The following is an 18,597-nucleotide window of genomic DNA, read 5'->3' as shown; positions in this document are numbered from 1 at the left end:
GAAAGAGTGCATTTGTGCTGAGACATTTGACTAGTTTTTTCTGGTTCCTTGGATTGCTCCAAGAGCCCATAACAGATCCCTAAATCTGGGTAATGCAGGACACCAGCTCTACACCACAAACAAAACCCTCAAGTAGTATTGATATCTGTCTGGCTACTTACATACACATTCAGGGCACTACCATGTCTTACAATATTATTACTCTTTATTTCGAATAGAGAATTTTCAGCTGGCTTAGCTTCCAGCCGAGGTCACCAAAAACTGGCTTACAATGGTACTGATGCAAGAGTACATGGCTGGGGAGAGGAGGAGGGCAGCATCGCTGTAAGCTCCATCCTAGATTAGCTAAATTTGTTCCTGATAGAAATACAGCTTGATCAGCAATGAAATTCTCTTACTGATGTTGTTTATACCATATTGTGGTTTATAGTGATGCCAGCAAAAGCTCTTTTATGCCAGGACAATTAAATATACACCATGACTTCTGCTCATACAGAAAAAAACCCCATCACCCTCATCCCTAACAGTGATGGATAAAATCTGTGTTAGTAAAATCACGTACCACAACCCCCCTGGTTTAGAAAAGAGTTAAGAAAGGGCCTGATCCCCAACTACACATGCTTAATGTAGATTTTTAATAGGAGTGGCCCTCGTCAGGCTAGAAGAGAAAGGTGTAACAAAAGGGGGCTTCTAAGGAAGATGGGGACAAACTTTTTAGCAGGGCCTGTTGCGATAGGACAAGAGGTGATGATTTTAAACTGAAAGAGGGTAGATCCAGGCTAGACCTAAGGAAGAAATTTTTCACAATGAGGGTGGTGAAACCCTGGCCCAGGTTGCCCAGAGAGGTGGTGGATGCCCCATCCCTGGAAACATTCCAGGTCAGGTTGGACGGGGCTCGGAGCAACTTGGTCTGGTTGAGGATGTCCCTGTTCATTGCAGGGGATTGGACTAGATGAGCTTGAAAGGTCCCTTCCCACCCAAACTATTCTGTGATAGTAACATTTCCCTTTCTCCCAGGGGAGCCAGCAATAGAAATGCACTAGACTCCTACTCCCCCTTTTCTCTTCCTGCTTAAACAAACTGCTCTCAACAAAGCTAAAAAAACAAACCGAAACAAAAAACCCAACAGAATAAAGAACTGATGGTGCTTATCCCCTCCCTCAGTTCCTGCTCTGTTTCAAGATGATGCTCTTTACAGTGGGCCCAGGCTCTTATTTCAGTACCAAAGAGTACTTGTCCTTGAGTACACCAACGAATGCAGTAATAAGATCTATACCCTGCTTTTAGCGGGTGCAAACAGGACCATGCATCTCTGCTGCTTCTCATTTCAGACTGATATCTCTATTTTGCATTTAGATTGCTGTGGATCATTTACCTCAAAAATGCAGAGCTGTGACCTCAGGGTATTTAATGTGATAAAAAGATACCTGCAGAATTCAGATAGTGACCTCTAAAACCACAGATCAGATCACGAAATCCAACACCTGCTGTGAATGCTGCAGGATAGGCATCCCCATCTCCCAGGCAGCTTTTTGAATCTACTTGCACTCAGTCCTCCTCCCAGAGCCCAGGACTGACAGGGTCTCTTCTGCCTGACTGCTGCAAACTGGAGGATCAGCCAAGCCCCTTCGTCTGACATAGGGATAGTGGACCAAATTCACCTTGGTGCTAGTAACCTCAGTGGAGTTACATTAGAGATTTACTTGGCTCAGCGCTCTGCGGTGAAAACGTAATTAAGTGAAAGAAAGCCCGACAGCAGTGTCATGAAGAAAGGGGATTTCCTCCCCAACTCATACTTAATCATCTCCACTATCTTCCCAGAGAAGCCTGTTTCTTTGATGCCAAAGGTCTGTGATGCTGAATTTGCAAGCCCAGTGATCAGTTCAACCCTTCTCCATTTGGCACCGGCTGCTGAGCTCTGTGCTTAAACGAGAGGGACAATGTTCAGCGGCTGTCAGCTCCCAGGCACAGCCTGACTCTGGGTGGCTTACTGCTCTTCAGAAGGGCAAGGAAAACCTCTGCAGACACCCCTCTCCTGACAAGGAAAGAATTTCTCAGTATGAGTCCTGAAAACTAAATGGAAATCTACTGCAGTGATGTCAGGGCATGCACTAGGGAAGGCAAGAGACTGGAAATTGTGCAGAAGCAAGAACCCCCACTGCTCTTGGGCAAACGATGAACTACAAAGACAAAAAATACTTACTTAGATTTGAGACCTTTTGGCAAGGTGATTAAAAAAGGCTGTTGTGCATTCCTCCTAACTGACATGATATACCCGGGCAAGAACCTTGCTCTTGCCGTGGACAGGATATTCTGAGGACGGTGATCTAATTCCTCCATCAACAATGCTGCTATGAATCTTGAGTGGAACCACGGCAGATTTCTTTACCGATGGTGATGTAACTGAGATTAGCCATGCAGTGGATAAAGAAATCAGAGCATGATCACACACATATCCATACATTCCTATGCTTGTGTATAAAATTCTTGGCAAAACATTTCCTAGGGAAAACGCAGCAGTTTAAGCTCTTTCCTGGTCTGTAATGGTAAAAAAAAAAATATATCTCAGACTGCACATACTGGACAGTTACAGGTATCTCCATGCTGATTACACCTATCGAAGTCTGGAACCTGTGCCCAGCCACTTTACTGCAGGGGGTCTTTCTGGCATTTGTTACCTGTTCCTGTAAAAATGGAGCACTTCCTCTCTTTAGCAAGACATTGTTTTACTGTGGGGATAAATTTATAAAAAAAAAATGGAGAAACAGATACTAGAAAAATGAGATGTAACTACTCTTGCCTCAGAAAGGGCAGCACTATGCACAGTTCAATAGCTGCCTGGAAGGTGTGGCAGCTAAACAGAGTTCTCCAACCACATTTTATGCATAGCTGGTAGCATTGACTACTATGAAATCAATTGGAGGTCAACTGTGCAGTGTTTTCACTTAAAGAGAGCACAGATGGGTCAAACCCTTTTGAAGTTCTGGGCTTATTCTGAAATGATCAGTGCTTAGTCTGCCCTGTCCAAGAAGAGAGACTTTTTGACATCCAGCTGGCTGCCATACACATCACAGTCTCTGCACAATCCTTTTTTGCTTCCTCCCAGTGCAAAAAGCATCACAGCACTTATACAAGAAGACTTATATTCATGAACCTTGAGATAGATGAAGAAATCACTGAGGCAGCTTGTTTGCAGCTGCCATGAAGTCGTGTTTTAAAAACTTATCAGGGTGTGTGACTATCACTTCCCAGTGACCTGAGCTCTGTAGGCAAAGTAGGACAAATCTTCCTGAATTTGGCCCAGTCTGCCAAAAGGAATTCAAAGAGAAAGCATTAAATAAGCAAACATATTAAAAATAAACAGCTACTAGAAGAATCAAGGTCAAGTTTCTGGGTCTGGTTTTTTTTGTGTGTTTTTTTCTTTTTTTTTAAACCAGGCCCTCTGGCAATTAGCTGATGTTTTAAGACTGCTCTCTTCTTCACTCAGGGTGTGACAACAGCAAAGCTGAGTCATTTTTACAGCAGCGAAGTTAAATATTGCCAGCAAGTTCACATGGAAAACAGACCTCTTCCCTGTGATTCAAACATTTATTCCAAGTTTATTCAAGCTGAATTATCCAGTTAGTTGGATTTTTTTCTTTCTAAAAGGCATGTAGTTTTATCAACTCTTATCCAGAAACACGTAGGATTTAGCTTCCTTTTGTTTACCTGTCAACAAAACTAAGAATCCCTAAGAAGGCTCTAAATCTGCTGATTGAACCTAGTGAAGTCAACCTCACATTTGCGGACTGTAGTCCCTAACATTCTCAGTATCGTCGGGAATCCAGCAAGCCAGGGTTTTGGCAGAAAAACAGAGAATGGAGAAGTTCCTAACACTGTGAAAACCTCTCTGCTTATTTTTACTTCACACCAAAGCAGAATCAACACCCCACAATGTTACGAGCTGAGCAAACAGATACTCAGCTGGCGATGGGGTTCACGCAGACAGAGCCTTGATCGAAAAATTTCCCTCATAATTATTCACTGCAAAATTTTTATGACCTGATGAAAACTGTAACTATTGAAAGCTTAGGGCTCTGAGGCTCCTATTCAGCGTTAGCTAATCTACATACTGAGGGAAAAACCGAAAAATGCCTGATAAATAAATTGCTGGATAACAGTAGAAATGATACAGAATACTACATGCTTCCCTGTAAAGCAGTAACAGTGTATGCTGTGAGACATTTTTCAGTTCTGAATAAAGGAGACTTGGATAATAGAGATTAAGAGAATGAAGAATATAGCCTAGTTATATGAAGATATGTGATAATCATGAAATGTAATAATACCCTGCATGAAAACAATGCCACTCATCTGTAGATCTCAAAGCATCATCACCATGTGTTAAGCTTTCCAACAGCTGTGAGATATAAGGAGTTTAAATCTCTCAATTTTACAGAAGAAGAAATAGAGATGCAAATGGATTACCAAAACTGTCAAAAGGCTGTCAGTGGCTAAGTAGTGAAAAGGTTCTTGCCAACCTAAAAAGGCTTCAGTTGTTTTTTGTTGGCCTCTGTGTCCCATCAAAAACCATCTCTGTGGGGCAAGAACAGCTCAACTAGTATGATCTGATCGCCCACAATAATGTCCATGCTGCTCTAGAACGCCAGATCTGTCCTAAGCAAGTAGCAGTAAAGGCTATCAGCCATTCTTTGCTGACGAGGAACTGAAGTAGGGTAGACTATATTTTGAGCAGATAGCAGCTTGCTCTACCCATGCTCCATGTTAAAAAAAAGCCACAAGAGCCTATTCCTCCATGCTGTATGAAAGAGACGTGTTTACATGCTTAGGTTGGTGCCATGCTAACACTCGTGGCCAGCACAGAGCTTGTGGCATTACCTTGCAACCAGAATGCACAATAGAAACCTAAATGAAGAGATTATCCTAGGGTCACAGAGGAAGCCTGTGGCATTGCTTACTTGTCCGGAAGACTTTGAGCACAAAGTCAATGTTTCCTTTCCGCAGCGTATGCCTGGTTCACACGCTGATGTTAAAATTGCCAAGCGGAAGCTGCACACAGCGTCTTGCACAATGATGCCATTTAAAGGCCTAACGCTTTACACCTTGCAATTTCACAGCTTGTTCTCTAAATGGGTAGCAAACCACAAGGCTCTTAGTTGAGAAGAAGAATAACCAGCCACATGTTATGCAAAGACTAGTATCAGTTATTCACAGAATCATTAAGGTTGGAAAAGACCTTTAAGATCATCACGACCAACCATCAACCCAACACCATTATGCCCGCTAAACCATGTCCTGAAGTGCCATGTCCACACGTTTTTTTGAACACTTCCAGTGATGGTGACTCCACCACCTCCCTGGGCAGCCTGTTCCAATGTTTGGCCACTCTCCCAGGAAAGAAATTTTTCCTAATATCCAATCTAAACCTCCCCTGGTGCAACTTAAGGCCATTTCCTCTCATTCTGTCACTAGTTATTTGGGAGAAGAGACCAACACCCACCTCACCACAATCCCCTTTCAGGCAGTTGTAGAGAGCAAATATATATATATGATTCTCATTTACAAGGACACCTGTTCAGACAGATAAATGGCTACTTACTGTTTTTGCTGGAGCACTACCTGGTAGTGGGCTTGTCTCAATGAAATACTTCCTCAGAAGGTGTTTGCTGGATTCAGGACTGTCCATGAGGATGTAGGAACAAAAGAAAGCTCCATTCCGTAATAAAAACACAGCTACATCTTCATTCCCTTTAGAGAAAAGACAGATTGTCTGTTCTCTTCTTCTCATGTAGATGAACCAACAAGGAGCTCAACAGAAATCCTGGGAAATAACAACTTCCGAAAAAAAACTATAGGGCTATGCAAAAAGGGAACTGAACTGTATAAAGACCATTTCCTCCAGTGACAGGATTTAGTTTGGTCAAACTGAGACAGCAAAGACACTATGTAAAGGCACTGGCCCAGGCTCCTTCTTTTTTCTCTTTTTTTCCCCTGTCTTATTAAACTATACATACAGCTCTGCTTTGAAGTATAAATTATTCAGCCTAAATCAAGCATGTGTGCCAGACTGTCCACAACAATAATGCTTTTACTTGCAAGGTTTCTGTTTTTGAAGAGTCTTCTCCCTAGGAGTTTAAAGAGGAAAGTTCAGCCTCTCAGCATTTACAGTAATATAACTTAGGAAGGCCCTGACTTAAATTTGGCCAAGTCAAAAGATTCAGAACCAATTTAATTTTAATTTATCCCACTTGAAATCCAGAACAACTCCAGGCAAGCCAGTTCACAGCGGTACCTTCCTAGATGGGGACAGCTGAGCCCATTCGTTAAAAGACATTGCAGAAAAGGGGCAAAGTTTTGAAGCATGCAAATACATACCTGCCTTTATAGCAGCGTACAGGGGCAACCGTATAAGAACTGGAAACTCATTCCTCCTGACTGCACAGCTCTCTGGGTCAGCACTGTATGCACGAATTAGGAGTTTTACTACGTCCAAATGTCCCTGCTGGCAGGCTATGGCCAGCATCCAGTTCAGGAGTTGTTGGCAAGTACTAGGACCTACCAAAAAGATAGGGCATTTGACTTAGTTGATGCCGCCGACATTCAAGAGTCATCCATAAACAATGGATATGCAAAGGGTATAGGGTGAACCCCTGAGGACAAAGGAGCAGCCTGCACTGCAAGAGTGTGTTACAGAAGAGCCCTAAGCTGGCCAGGGACAAACTTTTCAGCTTTAACTGTTCTTCATTACCTACCCAGCTAATGGACGAACTTTTTTGACTGTCCCTGACCTAACCATGCATAAGCTGGCAACAGTGGAAGGTTTCAAGAATGCTTGCTAGGCTGCCAGCAGAAAAATCAAACATCTAATCCCAAACCGAGGTGGCAAGGGATGACCAGGTCTGTCATTGCATCCAGACACAACAGGCCTGATCCAACCGACATTAGAACCAAACATCCAAGATAGGCCACTTCTTCCGAGTTCATGAGAGGGGATAAAAAGAATGGGGAAAAACAGGTGACTTTTCATGCTACTGGATGAATAAAACAAAAATAAATGTTTCAGACAACACAAAATAACTGCTTTAGTTTGTTTTCACTGCAAACTAAAGTCTCCCACAAAAAAATACATTTCCCCTTGAAATGTTTCATTTTGGGTCAATTCCTTACTATCAATTCATAGTAAAGTTAGACAAATGTCATTTAAGACTAAAAACGAAAATACCATGTTCTGATTTCTGCATGAATTTGCTAATGTTTTAGTCATCCCCAAACTGCTTTTTTTGCAGAATCAATGTTTTGCCTGTAGAACACTGCTTTCCTCTAGGTGTGCATAATTCTACGCATGTAAGTAAATGCCCATGACAGGATTATTTCTGCTAGCATTAAGCAGTCCTTAAATCTTCCCTGATTCACAGTATCACCTCCGTTTACTTTACAAATTCACACCCCCTTTGAAATCCTTACAGAAACATCCACAAGCCTAAGTTTGCATGTCAGCGTTTTTTGCAGTTTCTCCATGTGGAAATTACGTTGCCCTTTGCATTCTTAACAACTTGACTAAATCACTCACCCTCATGCTGCAAAAAATGGGCTCCACTTCAGCTGTAAGCCACAAGAAGTTCACATTCAGCCAGAGAGAATCACTGCAGTGCATTAGCCAAATTGCAAATTCATGCAATTTATTCCTAAACTCTGTGATTGGTTTCTGTGTAACTTCCCAGGGAAATAAATGGAAAGTCCTGCATAAAAACTTCTGAAAGCTGCTGTTTGTATAGAGCACCTTCCCTGACCCCCTGAAGCAAGGGTTTAAGGGAATTTGGTCAGTTCTAAACCGAGCTAAGTTTCCAGAAACTACTTAAGTCACTTTTCATTACTGAGAGTATTATATTAATATAATTTAATATTTGCTACTAGGTTACAAAACCAGCATTGTCAGCCTCCTTTCTGGCTTTTTTAATTGCATTCCCCAAACTGGAATGTTTCTTTTGCTTATTAGTGCTCTAGCAGTTTAAGAACATCAAATAAGCAGGTTTCCCAACAGGTTTTTCCCGTTCTCATTGAGGTCACTGGCAAGTATATTGCTCCAGTGAGGAGCCAGAGCTATATTCAGGTCGAATATTGCAGAGGTCTAGCTTAGCTGTTGCAGTTACTGCAGTGTCTGAGGTCAAGACAGCGATTCGCCCTGGCTGCTGCGCGGGACTGTCGGACCCTGACTCATAAAATATGATGATTCTAAATAAGGGAATTCCCCTGAAAGTCAAATCCAAACGCCAAGAAGAGAGCACAGAGCATGCTGCCAGCTGCGCGCCCAAACTGTTACTCGCCAGGCAGTCATGCTGCACTCTCACTCCCAGCACCACTGTGTCTGCTGGATCAGCAGAGCGGGATGATGCTGTTTCCTGAAAATCCCCTAATTTCTCTGTGGGGTCTGGGATGTTACCCAGCTGTGAGGGCCGATGGGAATGAATTGTCTAAATGGCATCTTCCTCCACTTCCAATTTGCAAACATGGAATATTTTTATGCATGTGTTTTTCCCCCCATGGGGGAAGTTTTCTTCAAACACAGCAGCGATTAGATCCCTCCATGCATTTTCACATGACTAAGTCCCTCCCCTTTCAAGGAATGTGAAAAAAATAAATAAATGTCTGCCTGAAGCTATAGCACACAGCTACCGAAAAGCCTGAGGAAAGGCAGCGGCAACCCAGTAGTCTTACCATGCAAGGAATCCAGCAGCTCTTTCACAACATCCTTATGTCCGAAATATGCAGCCACGACAGCTGCATTGTCATCATTAGGTTCTGTTGGTAACACCACTAATGCTTCCTTCAGTAAATACCTCACTGCCTGCAGATCTCCATATGCTGCTGCAATACCTAAAAGCTGACACTGGTGAAGAAAATACAGCAAAATAAACTCTCTGTAAAGGGAGTGGGCAGAGAAAGAAAGCATTTCTAGAGCTAAGTATTTATTTGTGACCATGCAAATGCATACCCACTATCACTGTGGCTAACTGAGAATGTCATAAACACCATCAGCTATTATAATCATTGGTGCTGATACATTAATTATATTAATTTGTTGGGTTTTCACTTTATAGTTTTTTGTGTGGCTTTACCACAAAAGTGCCCAAGGCACAGAATGGTGAGTGTAAATCCATTTTTCGTGGACAGAAAAAGCATTCGCACAGCTTTGCTACAAGGTGTAGTATTTCCTACTTTGGAGATGGCCAATATGCCTGGGCTTGACATGCAGGTACTCTCCCAAAACACTAAGATAAGCTCTGTGCAAAGAGCAGGCTCAAAATGAGGGCTCTGAAGGCAGAGCAGTGCAGGAGCTGGCACAGAGGATATAGTTCCAAACACAACAGCAAAATCTTCCCGGGGGCCATTAACCATCTTTGTACTGATGGGGGAATACATCTCCTGCTAAGTCTATAAGCTGCTTCCTTTTTGTCGGGAAAAATGTATTTCCTTGTTTTAGTGACCACAGCACCAGCACCCCCCCCGCACAGCCCCCCGTTCCTACGTATGCTGTTCCCTGTGGTCTGTCTCATCTTTCCGATCGGTGCTTTCAAGGGCAAATACTGTCCCTGAGCATACGTTCCTGAGGTGCCCCACACCACCAGCCACGTCTGGGACACTGCAGCACCAGCATTACATATATAACTGAGTGGATTTTCTGCGTGAGAAACAATGCGAGACAGCAGCTTGGCATTTTGCTTGCTTTCCCAATAAAATTTGAGAAAGAGCTGTAATCCAACCCTACCTTTTCCACTTGCAGTGCAGTCTCCTCACATGACAACTTAATCAACTCCTGGGCCTTACTGGTGTCTCCAGCTTTGTAAGCATCCTGAATGCTTTCTGTCACAGGTGTCTGAACTATGGAGACTTCGCCGACTGTGGACTGTTTGCCACCCATGTCCACAGTTCCTGCAGTAAAAATAGAAAAGAGGGGTCAGGAAAAAGTACCTGTTCATTACTCATGCACAGCTGCGATCTCAATGCATCCTGGCAACAAAAAAAGGGGGTGAATTATTTTCAGTGGAATAGTTACTGCACACGATTAAAAAAAGAGGGAGAAACCTGAACATTCAGTTGCCTGATAAAAGAAAGTGATAATACGTTAAAGTACTTTCCAAAAGGGACATGAAACTAAAAGGGGCAGTGAGTTCCCCAATTGCTCCCAGAGGTGGTTTCCAAAGGACGGTGCGAAAGCTCACGGACACACGGACACGTACGCGCTGCAGCAGCGGGCCACACTCGACCTCCTGCTGCAGGATCCAGGGAAGAGAGGCTACATGAGCGTGGCAGAAGCGGGATGATGCTGTTTGAAGAAGCAAGGTGTCTGCAGGACTGCCAAAGGAATTCTCGTATTATTAGCCTTGCTTCGGTCACTCTTTCACCTCCTGACAACAGCCTGGTAAAACCCCACTGTGCTTCTCCAGCACTTCCAACCACAGCTTTATACACCTCAATGAACGTGCAAGAAAAGAAATTGGGAATATTTTTACTCTGGGAAAACAGAGTAAAAGGACATTATGCAAGACACCCAGTGTCACCCTGATCAATCATGGAGAGTCTCCTAGGCTAGACTTTTTTTAAAAATGCTGTTAGGAGCCAGAAGAGTTTTTACGTGTCAAAGATTAAAAGCTGCAAACCATTAGAGAAGATGCTTGCGGTGGGTGGGTAACGAAGAGGCAGCCATGAAGTCTCACACCCGCCCCACCCTCCCAACTACCAGGACAGGGAAAGCTGCAGGAAAAGTCACTGAATTGTGAGTAAGATGTTCAGGTCCACTCCTGAATGACATGCAAGACAGAGAAAAGAAGCACTTTTCACCTGAAAGAGACCCGTTCATACTCACTTTTTCTTGCTAAACATTATTAATTGCTATTGCTTAGTTGCAACTTGTTAAATAAAGCCCTTAAGCTCACAGATGTTCACATATGTTAACAAGGATTTTGTGTTTTTTTTTAATAGACACATATGTCATCCAGGCCTAGTTTAATGCAGCCTGGAAAAAGAAGTAAATTGGGACCAATCTATAACTCTCAGTAAATATTGTTGAATAATGCAGTCTGAATCACCAATACATTCTGACTAACGCTTCTCATCAATTATTTAAATGAAGCTCAAATCACTCAGACATCGGAGACGGCTCCAGAGATTCATGCCATTAAAAATGTGCCCACATCAATAACCTTCCTCAGATGATGCAGAACGTGTGAAGGACAAGCAGCAGAAATCAAGGCAGATGAATGTGGTGTTAAATTCCAGCATAACGAACAGCATCTCAGAGTTCATGTTAGCAAGTGCAGTGCCTTCATAATTCGGTAGTTTCAGGGGGTACATGGGAAAAGAAATTCATCCAGCATTTGGTCCAGTCTTTCAGAGCAGACCACACATCTGTAAGGGATCTCTAATACTACAGATGATTTAATTTTCTTTTTAATAGACACCAAGGTAGGAAACGTAAATGATTCTTAGGCAAGTAACTGTTTAAAGGGTGATAGAAAAGAGAACTTCAAAGGAAAATAGTTCTCTAGTCTGAACAACTCGGTACTGGACTAAGCAAAACCAAGAAGAGCAGACCCAAGCAAAGACTGCAGTTACCGGAACATGCAGCCTCCCTGCACTCGGCACCCTGTGATGAAATCCTGAACCTAGAGAAAAGCACTGGAATTCCCCTTGGAGGAAAAATGCCTCACATCGAAGATACAAAACAGCTGGAAAGCTGAGCAGGAAGCCCTGCAAATCGGGGCTGAGCGAGCACAGCAACTTTAATCTGGTTCCTAGAAAAGCACTGAAAGGAGGGACAAAATTTTACTTCCTTCCAGCCTCAATCCTGATTTTGGGGACTATCACTCAAGACCCACATCTGCAGCCAATTCCACATCCTTTCTGCCAAAGAACTGAGCAGGACCACCTTTCTTTCTTTTTGAATCATGGCCAGGGAAGATGGAGGTATGAGTATCTGGTCAGAGATTCATTCGGGATCTGGGAGATCCCATTGTCACTTCCTCATCTATTAGAGAGGTCTCCAGCCAACTTCTCATGCATCCTGCACACCACAGCTCCACCTCTCCTACTGGAACTGCCCCACCGTGCAGTGAGGACTACCAAATCAGTCGGCCAGGGAGCACAAGAAGGACCACAATGTTGTAACTGAGCGAAGGAGGAACTCCACAAGCTAGACCCTAATCTCAAGATCGCTTCTGTGTTTTACCCAATGACTACTTCACAAAACTACTTGGCTAATGTGTCATGCTTCCTCTTTCCTCAAAACTTTTTACGTCCTTTGTAGTGGGCTTAGTTACAACCACTGCTACCATCACCACTGTTTGGAGAACACGGGCTGGCCATCAACTGTTACAGTCTACCCATGCGCGTTAGGTGTAGACTCCTGGGCACTCCAGGAACGGAAAGGTCACAAACAGCTGCCTTCAGGGAGTTTACATGCTCCCAGAGTTAGCTGGCGGTTTAATCAGAGTCTTTGGGATATTAATTTTAATCCTTAAACTCAATTTTAGTCTTGTCCTAGGCAAATTTCTATTTATCTAATGAAAACTGCCCAGTTTTGAACATTTGAACAGCTGCCAAGTATAAGTCAATAAAAGCTTCACTGAATGTAAGAAATCTGGGCAATTCTATTGTTTGGAACCAATATATTTATATTTAAATAGATATATTTAATTTTTTTTTGGCAGAAAGACAATGCTGCTCATCATTCAAGTTTCTTACGTAACTGCCATCAAAGCTTCCTTCTATGATTGCATTCTGCAGAGTCAATTGACCTCCTGCCTAAGACCTGAAGAAAAAAGCTGCCAAAGGTCTTCAACAAAAAAAGGCCTTGCAATTGAACTAACTACAAGCCTGAAAAGAGCAAAACTGGTGAGATACAGAGGGATAAAAAAGCTTGCCCTCAACCAACAGCTGTACTCACATGATTCTGTCAAAGTTAACTTGAGCTTTCAAAGGTTAAATGAGAGGAGGTGGGCCATCCATTCCTAAATTCACAAAAAACACAGAAGCCAGACATTGCGGAGCGAAGCATCTTGCCAACCAAATTACCCAATTCACAGAAGACTTCCTGGTGACTTAGTAAATGATACATTGACTTCTGAAATACAAATGGAAAATAAGCAGCAGCATATTTTCTAAGCTTAATTTATATTCACCAGTAGAACAAAAAAATGAGGAAAATTACATTCTACTGACTAAAGACTGTTTTATTTCTACAAGATGCATGACTGAACTATCATCAGTACTGGCATTCGTGTAGGCTGGGACTTAAGTTTTGCCAATACAAGCATCAGCCATTTTAGCAAAAATCTGGGCCAAAATCCAAAGAAATTCTGCCTATGGTTTTAACCCTACAAATCTCACATTCTTTACCTGAGCTCTTTGTGGCTTTTGTAATAGGGTCACCTCACTTGCATATAGCCTTGAACAACATGATATGAGAGCAATACTTAAGTGGAATAATATTGAACTTCTATTTTTGGACTTGATCATGCTACATGCTAGGCTTTTAAGCCTGGATGTAACAAAGTGCTTTTAATTCTTAGATTGCACAGATTTAGGAACTGGCTTCTGCACTTTGCACAACAGGGTCTACATTACTGTTTGACAATGCACATTGCTACATGCAAAACAGCATAGCAAGTTATGATATTCTAGCAGTACTTCTTGGATATTCCTGTAATAAAAAGCTAATAGAAACTCTTACACATCCCTTGAGATTTCCTTTAGCTTTTGCTTTATTGCACACAGATCTGTGACAGAGTTCCTGTGTTGGCACAGGTTCCTCTAAAACCGCTGCCCCAGATGAGCACCCCTCTTCTGAGCCTGCAGCAGGAAAGCAGATAAATGAAGCTTATTTATTTGAACTGAAAGCGGTATGGTGTGGGTTCATTTCTCTAACACGTCTGAGTGTCAATGAAAATAAGGCCATGGGATTTACTCCCTATCATTCAGTCCCTTATCTCTGCATCATACTTGTTTGACTTCTCTGTAGATCCATGGCTTATTTGCTTGCTTTCTGCTAACGACTGTAAGCAAACCGCTGTTTGTAAGGGGAAAAACGGGAGGAATTTGCCGACACTATAAAGCATCCTTCATCTATTCCTCACACCAGCTTATATCAAAGCAACTAACTTTGGAAATATTTCCCACTCTTGATTTCAATGTTTTATACTTTGGAAGTACCTCTTAAGTTTGGCTTACAAAGCCTGGGGGCAACACTGATTTTCTTTAAAAAAAATAATTAAATGGAAACAGAGATTATCAAGAAAAAAAGCAGTGTTATTTTATTGCCATTCAAAGGTTACTAGAGTATCACTTTTAAAGCGCAGCTCACTGCTGTCCCAGCTCAGAGAAATAAAACAAAAATAAGTCTTATTAATAATAAAGGGTACCATCTTATTAATAATAAAGGGTACCATGAGAATTTCACGGTTATATGTAGTTACACCCCGTCTCAGGCCTTGTTATTGCAGCAGGTGAAAAAAAAAATCTAAAATTTCTAAATTGACAGTATGCCATTATCAGAAAAAAGGTGAGGGTTTGCAGGTCGATGCTGTGAATCAGCAAATGGCTGCATAACAAAACAGCACGCTGTATAGATTATCTCTATAACCCAAATCACTACATTCCTGTCTCTGACACATAAACTCACAGAGATTGTAAGTGCTACATTAGTCCCTTTGCTAAGGCAGGAGTTCTTTTGCAACTAACTAGTATATTTTTATTTAGCAGAGAAAGATATAAATGAGATGCTGACACAGGATAAAATAGGGCAGGAAGCTAACTTACTGCAAAACAGAATTACAATAAGAACCAAACTTTAAAACTGCTACTCACCTTGTCATAATGTGTGCAGGTATTTCCAGAGACGGAAGCAAATCAAGATGATGACTTTAACACAGCATCCCATGCAGCGATGCTCAATTAAGCAATTAATTCCTTGGACTGTTAGCCACCCACCTCTGCTTCGGCACAAGCAGCTCTTACAGCAGCCACTGGATGCAACGTCTTTTGGCTGACTGGCTGCTTCTTTGTCTGAATTAACTACTACATTTTAACCTGGACAGTTATTTTCATCTCCATGTCCCATTACAGCGAAATCCAAGCCTCTGGTTCAGAGAGAATCTGGGGATGGGGGTGGGCAGGGAGGCTGCCTCTCCGGGCTGAGCTCAGACATTAATTCCTCAACAGCACCAGATGGCTATAGCTAACCTTCACCAGCTTAATCTTTTGCCATTTTGACTTCTGAGTGCTGCCAGAGAGCAAATAAAAAATGGGACAGAGATGAGGTTTAAGATGTGCTGAATATTTAAAGCCACCCCCCACGAACGCTTAAGAACTCACGAGCGCTGCTGAACATTTTTCAATACTGCTCTACGGAGGCTTTGGCAGGCTGGTTTGCAAAATTAATGGAAAGCCATGTTATTTCTGAGTCCCTGTAACAGTCTCATGTATCTTCTGTTGCTTTGAAGAACTTCAGATTAATAAACTGAACAACAGCCAACGGGAAGCCTCCAGTGATTTCAAAGGATGATGGATCTGTCCTACATTGTGCTTTCCACTTGGATGGTTAAGAAAAATTTTCAATCCTATAGAAACCTCAAGATACTGAAAAATAATTCCCATCCCAAATCAGGAAGAGAAAACAAAACCCTGGGTTCTTTAATTAAAAAAATATATAAATTTTTAAGTCAGCCCAAATCAGTCAAAATGCTTCAAGAAACAAAGATACCTACTGTGCTCCTTCTCTAATTAGCTGACACTTCAGAACAGGGTTTCATTTGTTGTTTAAAAATATAAAAATTTCATTGATTCTTTTCATTCATTCATTTCTTAAAAGATACAGTCATGGACCAAGGTCTGTCCCCAGGAGGGAAGTTGTTGCCCCCGCCTGCCCACATGCCCTCAGTCCATATGGCCCCGTAGCCAGGACCTGGCCCAGAACCTTTCAAAGGAGGGTCCTGCAGCAAGAAGCTTATGTTCTACTTCACCTTATTCTCAGATTTAGGCAAAATACATTTGTCTCAACCAATTCTGCTATAAAATCATAGAATCACAGAATCACAGAATAGTTTGGGTTGGAAAGGACCTTTCAAGGTCATCTAGTCCAACGCCCTGCCGTGAGCAGGGACATCTTCACCCAGAGCAGGTTGCTCAGAGCCCCGTCCAGCCTGACCTGGGATGTGTCCAGGGATGGGGCATCTGCCACCTCTCTGGGCAACCTGGGCCAGGGTTTCACCACCCTCATTGTGAACAATTTCTTCTTTGTATCTAGTCTAAATCTACCCTCTTTCAGTTTAAAACCATTACCCCTTGTCCTATCGCTACAGGCCCTGCTAAAATGTCTGCCCCAGCAGGATTCAAAAATGGTCAGAACAGCTTATAAACCCCCCTGTAAGAACACAAGGAGAAAAAGCTATGGTAAATCCACCTGAGGGGTAACAGGATGGTTTATCTGTGAAATTCAGCATCTGCACTGGAGAGACCGTGGCAGAATTGGGCCATGTCCCTCTGACCCTGATTAATACTTCTTCACAACAAGTGAGACGTGCCAGCTTCTCAGGACAGTGGGAATCCTCCACACACTTTTTCTGCCTATTTTTTGTGGTTTCATTTCACCCAAACGTCCATTATTGCAGCTAATTAAAGGAGTGGCTCTACACCAAGATCTGCCTGCCAAGGCAGTGGAAAAGATGATGTATGGAGTACAAAAGACACCCGCATCTTCAACTTAGCTTATAATCAATGCTCACTGCCCCAAAAGGAAACTTGTAACCCTGCAAAAGACCAGATATGAAACACAGAAGAATGCTTCAAAGACAAAAATCCAGTACTGAAGGGATCTTTTTCATGATTATTGCATAATCTGGAATTATTTTTAAATTGTTTACATGCCAGTACCACGCACGCAAAGTGCTGATCGACATTAAACATTTTCCAGCAAGAATACAGGATCTTGTAAAGGGCATGCTGACAATTTTACGTATAGCCATGCAAAGTCACCAGTTATCACCGAAGCCATTGGAAATTTTCTATTTAGAAACACTCTTGACCTGCAAGGAAAAAAACATTTGCTAAGGCAAACCCGAAAGGAAAATATTAAGTCCTGGACGGAAAAATGCTCTGGACTCCTGCCTTTTTAAGGGGCTCCAGAACTGAATTACAAAAAACAGACGCCTCCAAAGGCTTTAGCTCCACACTTACACAATCATTTCTTCGTCATCCAGGACAATGGGGGAAGAGGGGACAGAAAAGCCTCAAATACTAGTAACACTGAGAGTCAGCAGTCTTTAGTGGGCAGTATCATAGATGCCTGAATGGCTGCGTGAAGCTGTCTGTCTGTCTGTCGTAGCCAGCACTGAGCCGGAGCTGAAAAGCACGGGCTCTTGCATTTGTGCGTGTGCCTCCCAGATCCCCAGGACTCTGGAAATTGTTTGCATTGTCCAAGAAGTTCAAATGAAACCGAGCTGGTTATTCCTATTTTGCTGAAGTACAAAACAGGCTACACAAAACCATGACAAGGCAACGAGCTCAGAGAGAGCACGAAAAAATACACACTGGAATATGACCATCAGAGCAAACCCACCACATCAGCGGACAAAAGACGCTGGAGAGCACAACTTCAGGGTCACTAATGATACCTGCAGCTATCAGGGGAAAGGAACAAGGGCTACTACATGTGACAGCCTGGGACGTGCCTCGTCTCTTGTGCTCTGCAGGAAGACAGCTCTACCTTAGACATGATGCTCCCCACAGGCTGTTTTAGAAGCACACGCACCGCTTCCACTGCCCTGGGCTATGCCTGATGGAAGAGAGGCAGCAGGACTGCGATCCTCACCACCGTGTGGAGTGGAGGCAGCTCATCAGCACCATGACTGGGCACCTCTTCCTCCCCTGGGCTCCAGGGGCTGCAGCCAGCCTCTTGTGTACTGATAAACCCTACACAGATCCCCCTCCGGCCATGCATACCAGCACGCAAGGCTCCCATTCCTCCACTCCCCATTGTCAACTGCACCCTCTCTGTTTATAAAGCTCCCTTAGCTGCAACAGATAACACCAAGAGAACCTCCACATCCCGCACAAATGGCAGCAGCCGACAGAAACACGGGGCTGCTGCCTCCTTCTCCTCCTCTCTCTTCTTTCGACTTCTCACCAAGTGGCTGGGTACCGGACACAAGCAGGCAGCCCTTGTCTGCCATTCCCAGCTTACCAACACCACAAACTGGGCCATTGTTGATGACAGCGATGGTTTTACTCTCTCTCCTGAGTACAAGTGTCAGGCCTAAGCAGCTTCACGTGCACATGTTCATCGCTTTTGATCTGTAGGACCACTCAGAGCATCAGTGGCCACAACACATTTCTCAGTGGTCAGATTGTCTCATGAGGCACCATTATCCCTGGCAGACATACTACTAAACTTTGGACAGGCAAGGAAAGGGATGGGGCTGACCTCCAGCAAAACAGGGCAAAGGCTGGCTCTTGCAGTGAAGGGGAATGCCCTACATCCCTCCCGTACTGCTCTCTTTGGGGTGCAAAGGATCAGCAAAGACCACAGAGAACATTGATGGTGTT

At 43.1% G+C, this 18,597-nt stretch overlaps 1 protein-coding gene across 1 annotated transcript in view; it reads right to left on the bottom strand.

Moving 5' to 3' along the window:
• LRRK1 (leucine-rich repeat kinase 1) overlaps positions 1–18,597 on the bottom strand; it is a gene marked incomplete at its 3' end in the record, with an annotated part of 69,090 nt that overhangs the window by 39,897 nt on the left and 10,596 nt on the right. The window contains exons 2-5 of the mRNA XM_010286669.1: positions 9,767–9,930; positions 8,716–8,887; positions 6,376–6,555; positions 5,600–5,748 (exon numbers count right to left, since the gene is read on the bottom strand). Coding sequence (XP_010284971.1) covers positions 5,600–5,748; positions 6,376–6,555; positions 8,716–8,887; positions 9,767–9,930 — 665 coding nt within the window. The remainder of the gene's footprint in view (positions 1–5,599; positions 5,749–6,375; positions 6,556–8,715; positions 8,888–9,766; positions 9,931–18,597) is intronic.

This window comes from Phaethon lepturus, unplaced genomic scaffold, assembly GCF_000687285.1.
Source record: "Phaethon lepturus isolate BGI_N335 unplaced genomic scaffold, ASM68728v1 scaffold44004, whole genome shotgun sequence".
In the NCBI taxonomy this organism is placed as follows: domain Eukaryota; kingdom Metazoa; phylum Chordata; class Aves; order Phaethontiformes; family Phaethontidae; genus Phaethon; species Phaethon lepturus.
Note: the sequence above shows the minus strand (reverse complement) of the source record. Positions and strands in the feature narration are given on the sequence as shown.